This window comes from Montipora capricornis, chromosome 12 (genome assembly GCF_036669925.1).
Source record: "Montipora capricornis isolate CH-2021 chromosome 12, ASM3666992v2, whole genome shotgun sequence".
NCBI classification, from domain to species: Eukaryota; Metazoa; Cnidaria; class Anthozoa; order Scleractinia; family Acroporidae; genus Montipora; species Montipora capricornis.
The window spans coordinates 25,372,851-25,382,850 of NC_090894.1; the positions used below are offsets into that span (position 1 = coordinate 25,372,851).

At 35.7% G+C, this 10,000-nt stretch overlaps 1 protein-coding gene across 2 annotated transcripts in view; it reads right to left on the reverse strand.

The window, feature by feature from the left end:
- The window catches only part of LOC138027173 (myotubularin-related protein 7-like), a 36,008-nt gene that overhangs the window by 16,804 nt on the left and 9,204 nt on the right, over positions 1-10,000 (reverse strand). For both annotated transcript variants that reach the window (XM_068874705.1, XM_068874706.1), the window contains exons 4-16: positions 9,975-10,000; positions 8,151-8,296; positions 6,461-6,532; positions 5,723-5,828; positions 5,310-5,360; positions 4,287-4,377; positions 2,787-2,870; positions 2,146-2,247; positions 1,760-1,839; positions 866-971; positions 625-781; positions 430-489; positions 166-285 (exon numbers count right to left, since the gene is read on the reverse strand). The exon at positions 9,975-10,000 is cut by the window's right edge and continues 153 nt beyond it. In XM_068874705.1, coding sequence (XP_068730806.1) covers positions 166-285; positions 430-489; positions 625-781; positions 866-971; positions 1,760-1,839; positions 2,146-2,247; positions 2,787-2,870; positions 4,287-4,377; positions 5,310-5,360; positions 5,723-5,828; positions 6,461-6,532; positions 8,151-8,296; positions 9,975-10,000 — 1,201 coding nt within the window. The remainder of the gene's footprint in view (positions 1-165; positions 286-429; positions 490-624; positions 782-865; positions 972-1,759; positions 1,840-2,145; positions 2,248-2,786; positions 2,871-4,286; positions 4,378-5,309; positions 5,361-5,722; positions 5,829-6,460; positions 6,533-8,150; positions 8,297-9,974) is intronic.

The window sequence follows — 10,000 nt, forward strand, 5'->3', positions numbered from 1 at the left end:
AAATTTAGTAGTTAAATTTCAATTTACTATGAATTAATCACTTATTAATTAATGTATAATGAGTTATTAATGTAGCTATTTAGTTATTAAATTAAATTAAATTATATTAAATTAATTAATTAAGCATATTAATCGTAATTAAGGGTAGCAGAAAATTACTCGTACCTGCCAAACACAGTCCAACCATTGAAGGAATACAGGACTGTGGTCATCTGCTGGCTGAGGGGATAGGGCACGGGCATAAAATTTGTGGCCAAAGGACAACCACTCTTTCTGAATCAAAATCTAATAGAACAAAAGTTAATAAGCAGCGATATATATTTTATCATCTTTATAAAGTGAATTCAAGAGCGAACTACAGTATGAGGCTTGATGACTGAAAGTTTTTGAGACAAATAAAAATAAGAAGAATTTTATAAATGCAAATACCTGAAATCCACTCACTGTTCGGTAGTAAGGATCAAGCAACAACTGCGCCAAACTGGCCACCTTTAAAAAGAGATTAAAATTGTCACATCAAAGGGTGAAAACAATATGCATGTGGTGTGGAATCATTGAGTAAAAATAGGTTCAACCAATTATTTCAGATTCCATTGATATAATATCAACTACACAGTAATATACCTGGGCAGTTCTATCGATTCCATCTTCATAGCTGATCAGTACAGATGACTTGTCATTTTCCATGGCAACCGAAATTTGAGTGGCAGTTTGCAGAAGCTCGCTGATTTGACTTAGCCAATCAGTGTCATCCAAAGATGAAAGCCATTTATTGTCATCACTGGATGAGAAGAAACAGACAATCCATCCATCAACTACGCACAAAAACAACAGCAAAAAAATCAAACAGGAAAAAAAGATTTACTTTTTGCTTGAGAGCACCGCTTGCAGCTTGAAAGCACTCTGCTTCACAGCTCTATAATCAGGTAGTCCATCACCATATATGAATTTTGTGTTTGGGTAAAAGAAGGCTAAAAAAGAAAAATGTTATTCAGTGGGTACAGGCAAGTAGTCACCAAAAGTGCAGCTGACATATAGAATAATATTATCAACAAATAATTTCAAAAACTTATAGTATCCATAGCAATAAATCTCTAAATAACGGCAAGTTTCAACTTGTACAGAAACAAGAAATGTCACAATCCCACTAGAGTCAAGTGGACTGGCCTGAAATCAAACCTAAAGCGCCGTCAATTAGCAAGTAAAATCTATAAACGTTTAGCTGGGGAAGGGTTAAATTCAAGGGGGCATACTTTTTGAGAGGATGAGACTCGTACATTATTTTTACTCTGGCGAATACCAAACAATAATTATTTTACTCAGCAATACGTTATTCATGACTTGCTTAACTCAAAGAAATGCTGGCTCGTGGTGCCGTCGTTCATGTTAATTTAGATCCCTGAAAGTCTTAATATGGCCTCAGAAATTCTACAGTTCTTCGGTCAAAGTCAAGTTCAATTTTGTCCCTTGATCTATCATGTTCATTGAGCAAAAAGGCTATTGCTGTGACAGAGCCTAATAGCTGTGGTTTAGAGGGGTGTCATGTCACCAATGCAGGCTTCCTCGATGCTTTCCTCATTCAGGAACCTTTTCCATTCACATCTATTATGGAGGGAGGAAGGGGTAGTCTAGTGTATATGGGGCTGAATTTGTAAGTGACTGTTTGGGTTTCTAATCCACTCTGACCATAAACAACATCAAAGATGTTATTGCTTGTTAATGAGTATTTTCCACTATTACACTGTGGTGCAGAACTTACTTTCGCCTTCCTCTGGAGTCAGTTGTCCTGTCATCTGTGTTTGGGATGAGTTCAACAATCCTCCTCCTGACTGTCGTACTCTGAAAGTACACAACAATTAGTATTGGGACCAAAAGAGAAAGCCCTCGGGGACACCTTCTCTACCAAGCCAAAAATAAAGTGAACAACACAAGAATTGGGCAGAGAGGAAAGATAGTATTTACATGCAAGTCAACATGTAACAAAGGGTTCCATGTACAAGCAGAAGGCTCAAATGGTACTAGCAAAGCAATTTCTCACCAAAGGTCCCTCTAAGAATTCCCATTATATACTATGAGTATACTCAATTACTGGACGTTCCACTGAATAAAACACCTTCACATAAGACAGAGAAAACCATTACTTACTGTTCGGTAAACACCACGAGCTTGTTCGTTGACGCCTCACTGCATGAACTGACTGCTATAAGGAACTTTTCATCAGCGGGACATCTGGAGTCTCTCAACCCCCTAAAAAGTTTACAGGCTTAAATAGCTTGTTTTGTCTTGAACAAGGAATAGTACCCCTGTTAATTTACAGAGTAGATGGATACAAACTGTAGCCTGTGCGCAAAGTTGATGACCGATAATAACATTATTAAATTGGGAAAGGCAATAGCCTTTAACGATATCTAGGGGTACACTTAAATCTCTCTAAAAATTAAGAAAAGCTGCAAGGCTACTCAACACATTCTACAGAGATTTGACTGAAAAAATCAACTTCCAAAAAAGGCAAAATACAGTACAGTACTAATAATAAGAGGAGCTTACAAGAACTCTTTACGAAAAACACCTTTCAAGAATGTTGTCTGATCTCAAGTGCTTTTATAGCAGTACTGGTAATTTCTTTGAATTAAAAATACTGCTCATCAAAATCATTGCTCCTTAAAAAACATAGGTCTTATTTCACATAAATTAAGTTCCTAAGAACAAGTGATCAGTTCTTCAGCAAGCAGCCAGTATTGAGAACTGTGAGTGGGATAATGGTAATTTCTTTTAATGACTTGTACCTTCTGTAGCATGTGGCTGATGATCTTAACAACACTGCACCACTATCCTTATGTCTCCAACAGACAGCTGGAAAACAACCCCCTCTGTTAATATAAACAATAGAAAATCAGACAATACAATTTTCACCACGTCCCTCCAATTTGTACATGAACACATTGTACCAAACTGTAAAATATGACAAAGTCTAAGTATACAACATTTCTGGTGCTATGAATTTAGCTTTAATCGTGTTACCATGGAGAGCAGGGATGGCGAAGCGGTGAGAGCTCTCGCCTCCCACCAATGTTGCCTGGGTTCGATTCCCAGATCCAGCGTCACATGTGTGATGAGTTTGTTGGTTCTCTACTCTGCCCCGAGAGGTTTTTCTTCACTTTTCCCCTCTTCTCAAAAACCAATATAATTTGATATGTACTGTAACATTGTATTACAGCGGTTTCAAATGAGTGTCGAAAGTAATTAGTGAATTGCTTTGGTTTATGATTACTTCACTCAGTAATTGGTTCAAAGTTCTTGCAACACTTTTTCAACCAATCAGAAGTGAAAACAAAACCAATCGTGGCTCATGCATGCACATTTTCGCGCGCTATGTGTTGGCTACATGCAATTACTTCACATTTTGATTAGTTTACCGGATTGTCTCCGTCCTTTTTGATTGGCCAAAGTAATTGCTTTGGTTTTGGTTTTAAAACACTCATTTGAAAACCGCTCTAATTAGCATTTGTGCACGAACCCACGAGCTATGAATTCAGCTTTAAACATTATCGTGTGAAAGTAAAGTTCTATTATTATAATTAAAATTATTACTAAATGATTATGGGTATAATTAGCACTTGCACTCCCAAGAGTGATTGATAAAAAATTTTCTCCCCACAAGCTCAATACATTGTTAGGCAGACTGGTAACAAGAATAAAGAAATCTATCACCAGAATTTTTTTTGTCAGGCTGTATCATCAAATTCACATAACTCAGACATAAAAAAAATGTATGACAGTCAGTAAGGAGAATTAACATTCAGATCTTGGGAATGAAAGAAGAGATGATGACAGAGTTAGCTTCAAAATTAACTGTGCTTTTTCACTGTCTGGACTACACAAGGAAATTGACTTTGGTTTACCAATTTAGTTGATAAAAGTACACTGTAAACTGACCCCTGTCTACCCCCCCCCCCCCCACCCCCTTCCTTCTCCCTGAACTAGGAGATAATATTATAAGCTTCTTCCTGAGCAACAATGTGTTGGGAGGGGCGAGGGGTAAGAGGAGGGAGGTATTTTTGGCATTTGTGTCAAGTTATGGTCTAAGAGTTCGAAAAATGGAAAGTTCCCACTCCTTTTTTCTACTAGGTTTATATTAACTTTTTTTTTGCCTTTTTTTTTTTCTCTTTTTTTTTTCCCAGAGACCATTTTTTTAAGACAACAAAAGCAAGAAATGATTCAACTAAACATTACACCACCTGAGTCATGAAGTCATTACAACTGTACATGTAAGTGTATATTCTTACCTGTGAAAATTTGCCACATCAATCAGCTCTTCACTTGTCACAGATGCAGGAACAGCAGTCTCTGAGGGATACTGCAAGGGGTGCCTGCCATCTGAGTGGAAAAAGGTACAATAAACAGTAAATTGAAACAAGAATGATACAATGTACTTCCTGCAAACAAAACTAAACTGGAGTTCACTTTAATTATTTAAAACAAACACTCAATATAAAAATAATCAGAAACTGTACGTTGTACAGTCATGTACATGATTCTTCTCTTTTTAAGCAAGGGTATTTTACAATAATGTTATTACCTTGTGCAACGCTAATATTTATTTTAATATAACAGTTCATAATAATAATAATAATAATAATAATAATAATATCATTATCGTTATCGTTATCGTTATCGTTATCGTTATTATCATCATCACGATTTTTTCTGATGAATTGAATTTTCTTGCAGAACTTGCTGAGATGATTTCTGACGAAACAATAGTAACTTCTGTTAAAGACAGAAATAGAGTTAAATTTAGCTCGCCAGCAGCAGCAGTCTATGTTTTTTGAACAAATCACTAGCCTATAAGCCATTCATAGAACAAATATTTCATCATCTGTGTTAACTATTACTTTGGTGTTGTTTCTGTCATTGAGGTGAAAAGTTCCACTTGATCAGAAGATGGAGTTGATTATTCTTCACTAAGGCTTAAAGGGCCAGTGTCAGGCTAATTCAGTCAAAACACTAAAAACATCTTTGCATCAATCAAGACCAAAAAATAATGGTGTAGTTTTGTTGCCAATAACAATTGAAGTGCACTGAAGCTACTACTTGCAAAAACTGGCTGGAGATGGTGTCTGCAGAAAGTTGCCAAAAATTAAATACAAATACTGGTAGCTTTTTGTGCAACAAACGTATTAATTTTCATATCTAATCTTGAGGGTTGTAAGGAATGTTGTACAGATTCTAACCCAGGTTTGACCTAAAAACAGCAATTACAGTGCCACTTTAGACAACAAAATAACAATAACAAATACCATACTTACCATATATTCTCCACTCCTCTGAAGGAAAAAGCTTCAGCCTGTCATATTCCACTACAACGGCAAAATAGAAAATAAACTCAACTTGAGTTTAAGAATAATCATCTCTAGCTCTTCAAATTCATGTTAATTGAGGTCAGTGTGTTGTTATTCTGAAGTAGATAAGATGGTAAAATTATTTCATCTATGCAATTATTGAAAAGAATGAGTATTAGTTTCTTAAATTCTAGTCAGCCCACCTTTTTCTGTAATTAGCGTGAAATAAAATGAACCAATGAAGAAAGATTTGAAACAGTAGAGCTGACTTAAAAGCAATAATTTGTAGCATTGTTTAAAGATCACTAAGAATTTTACAGTAAATAATAATTATTATTATTATCATAACCCTGATAGAGATACTTGTACAATCTTCTTACTTTTGAACTTGTAGAAGTTTGAAGCATCACTGCTGTCCAAAATATCACAGGATTGTGGCAAAAGGATTGCAAACTTGTGCGAAAAGCAAAATAACTCCCGAAAACTCTGCAAAAAAACATTCTTTAAAGTTAAAATGTCACTCTTAAGTTTTGCATCAAAATAATTATAACAAAGCTGCGCAAAAGCAATGCAAATTTGCATTTCATAAAACTATGATAAAAATACACTGCATTTTATCTTTTTTCAATTTTGTGTTTTGTCAAAGACAGGATCAACAAGAATGCTTTCTTCAGGGCTATCTTTCCGCAAAAAGCTGAACCACAGCATTGTAGTCAACAGGCTTTCCATAGGGAATGTTTATACACCTTATTCCAAAATGGCCGTTGGTTTATGCGGATAACAAATTGACCCTTGTTGCCTCGTTCAAGATAAAATATTATTTTGAATTTTAAGCTTAAGAACGAAACATCAAGGGCTAATTTGAATAAAAACAAAAGAATATTTAAATGGTGGCCATTTTGGAATAAGGTGTATAAGAGCCATGCCTGACAGTCTAAAGTTGGTTATGAATTTTTTTGCATTTAAGATTGACTGTACTTATTTTATATTTATACAAGTTTTTGACATTATAGTAGCCATTTTAATTTGGGGGTTTGATCAAACCTTTTGGACATAAGTGGAGATGATAATTAAAGACATGAATGCAACAATATTTTTTATATCAGAAAAAAACTTACAACTTTTGAGTTTCGAAGAATAACTTTCATAACAGATTCAGCATCTGTGGTGCTCTGAAGGCCTAAACAGAACTGGAAATAAAAAGGTCTGTTATTACTCCACACAAGTCCATTACTGTCTGTTCACCAGGAATTGAGCAAGGAAAAACTAAGAGGCTCACTACACGTACATATAACAAACCAAACCAGGCAGTTAATTGGACAGGAAATTTTTAAAAAATACGAAAAAAAACGGTTGTCGCTTTTCCAGAAATCAGCCAGCAGCCAAAATCAGTCATGGTTAACGATTTAGCCACACACTTATGAAAAGAAGTAGATGACACTACCATCTCTGAAACGGTTAATAAGGAAGAGGTAGCAACTTTCAACTTGCTGCAGATAGAGAGTTACAGACTGAGTATACAATGGTCACCAGAAAACAGCGTTCAGGTGAACAAAGAAGTTCGGGTGATTAAAAAGAAAACTCTTGAAAAGTATGAAATGTCTGCGAGAATTGATGTAGGGGGTAGGTATAAGGGGTATTCAAGGAGGTGGCTGCCTAGAATGGGCTTTGAAGGAGAGGTGGGGTAGATAGAGGCAATGGGGAAGATCAGGGAGGAGTATTGCTGTAGGAGAAGTAGAACAGAGAAAAGGAGTGCCTTGTTCTTTTTCAGACCCCCTAAAAAACAAAGTCCCTGTGTTTTAACTACACCACCAAAAAATGAAAATCCCTTTTGAGACAGTTGATCAAAATAAACCAGTTTTTTTAGACAGTTGATAAATATAAACCAGTTAAAAAGCTTTAAACTGGTTAAAAAAAATGAAACCAGTCAAAAAAATTGAACTACAACATATTCACAAGCTGAAGGCACCTTCAGCTCATGGAGCCACAACAACCTTGACAATGTTACGACAAAATTTTTTCTCATCAATAAGAGGACACGTTAAAACTGCCTTAACGGTAATTTGTTTTTTACAATATCAAAAATGAAAAAGGACATAATTCTCCCGTTAAATGAACAGATATGATATGCCAACACTAAAATATATGCAGTTTTATTCCAACTGGCACAATTTATCGCCCATAACTTTTCTTGTAGGTGCATTAGCTACTAGTAACAAGTGATAAAATTTCATTGGCTGAAAATTTGACAATACTTGCATAAAAACCCTCGAGATGATAAAAAATGTTCAAGGCTTAGTGAAAATCGAGCCATTTTGAGGTAGGAACATTTTTCAGAACATATCTCAACTTCCTCACCTGAGGTTATAATTATGTAAGTCAAAAAATCAAACAGGTTAAAGTCTAGCAAATTCTCCATATTGATACTTTCAGCTTCACCTAAATCAAAATTGTATGTATCTGTACTCTTATTGATGATAAAAGTTTGCCAATCAGTGGGTGAGAAATTGCTCAACTATTGTGAATACTAAAATAGCCCTTTCACATTAAAAAGACATGGATCATCAAGTAGGCATGAAACTTCCCAAGAAAAAATTCTACCCTGACAAAGACAAGATTATTTTACAGGGGTGGGTTCCTGAAAGGTGTAATAACTCTGTTCCGGGGATAAATGTGCTGGGTAAGGCACATTTATCCCTGGAATAGAGTTATTACATCTTTCTGGAACTGGCCCCAGATCGATAATCATCATGGCAACACCATAATTTTTAAAGTGAAACAGTTGAAATTCATTTTGAGACTTCTTACCCTGTAAGACTGAATGTTACTGCAGACAATTTCAATTCCATCCATCAAAAACATCTGCTTGTCTTTTGGCAAGTTCTTCTTGGAAAACTTTTTTACCTCACAAATACTTGTAAGAGGAATAGATGCCACAATTTCGTAACTGTGATCTGTAAAAGGACAACAATAATAGCCCGCAAGATTAATAACAAAATTAATGTTTCATTTTCAAACCTTTTTCTGCTTTTAAAAATCTTTCAGGTTTAATTCATTTTAAATGTTTTGTTGTTAAATGAGTTGCTTTACTTGCCATTAACCAAAATGTGCATTTGAATAGGTGCTTTGAATCCCTAAATGGAGGTCAAATCATTTCGAAGACACATTATGATGTCTTCCCATATAAAAATAAATTGACTCCATAACTCAGTAGTTTTAAATATTACTTGTTTTTAAAGACGTTTTAATGTTTAAGTTAAAATTTTTTAGTATAAACACACAGGTGATTATACAAAATCGCGCACTCTCATTGGTTCGCTATCTCGGATTATCAGCCGATAATCACCTTGACGGACAAAATGGCTGCCAGTAGTCGTTTTGCCACTGTAATTGAAGATGATTTCGCGTTGAAATGTTCTTTTTTCTCTTTTTTGAAATAATCACCTGTGTATTTATACTAAAACAATTATTCGCCTCAGGCTCAGTGATTATCAGTGAATATTCACCGATAATCACTTCGCCTTCAGAAAATAATTGTTAAATAATTATACATTTACATTACATTACATTACATTTATATTAATTATACTTGTATTTGTATACAGTACAGTATCATATCAAGGTTGCTGCCTAACGGTTTCTGAACAAGTAGCCCAAACGAGCGCCTTACTTGATTAATCCTCACTCACATGTAAATATGATCCCAGCTGGAATTAGTTAATTCTGAGCTCTTGAAAAAATGACTCGGGCTACTAACTTTTAATGTTGGAAGCCCGAAGGGCTCCCGGACAATTTTCTTAGGCAGCAGCCTTGCATATGCAATTCAGCCCTGATGCCAGCAGGCAGATAATGCCTCATTTCAGGCGGACCCTATGCGTGGACTGTCTGCCAGGGTAACCACGTCTTCCCCGTTGTCTTGTACCTGCCCCAATTAGCTTTGCTATTTGTGGGTAGTCTGTATTTGTAACTCATTATTTTAAAGCAGTAAAGATAGTTGTTGTCTATAGATATAATTATCTATCGAACCAAATTTCCTATTAAAGACTACTTCCATTCAGGTTATCAAAACATCAGTCAATGTCATTCCAAACAGTCTTCCTGAGGAAATGTTACAATCACCCAGGTGATCATACTTCACTTAACTACGATAGGAAAGGAGAGGAAAGGAACTTTATTTAAGTGTCTAGTCGTTCTAGCGTTGGATCACCAATTGGGGACACCGTAAACTGAAATTAACAATAATAAATTATTACATGTACCGGTAACAGAAATCAAGTCAAATGTTGGTTTTTGAGGAGAGTACCCGAGGAAACCACTCGGTGCACAGCAGAGAACCAACAAACTCAACCAACATATGACGCAGAGTCTGGGAATCAAACCCGCGCCACAATGGTGGGAGGCGAGCGCTCTCACCACTGTGCCATCCCTGCACCCCCAGGATTCCTACATGTAGGTTCAAATCATTACAAGTAGAATACTGTTGTTAGGGTTCACTATCATTGTTACAATATAGCACGTCAAATTCTTTCAGATATCTGCAAAAAAATCTGCTCAATTTAAAAAGCCTCAAGTGTCCACACCCTTGCTTTATAAATTATAGCACAATGTTGCACTTGACAACAAAACACTTACCAACATGTTCAGCATTAGATATAATG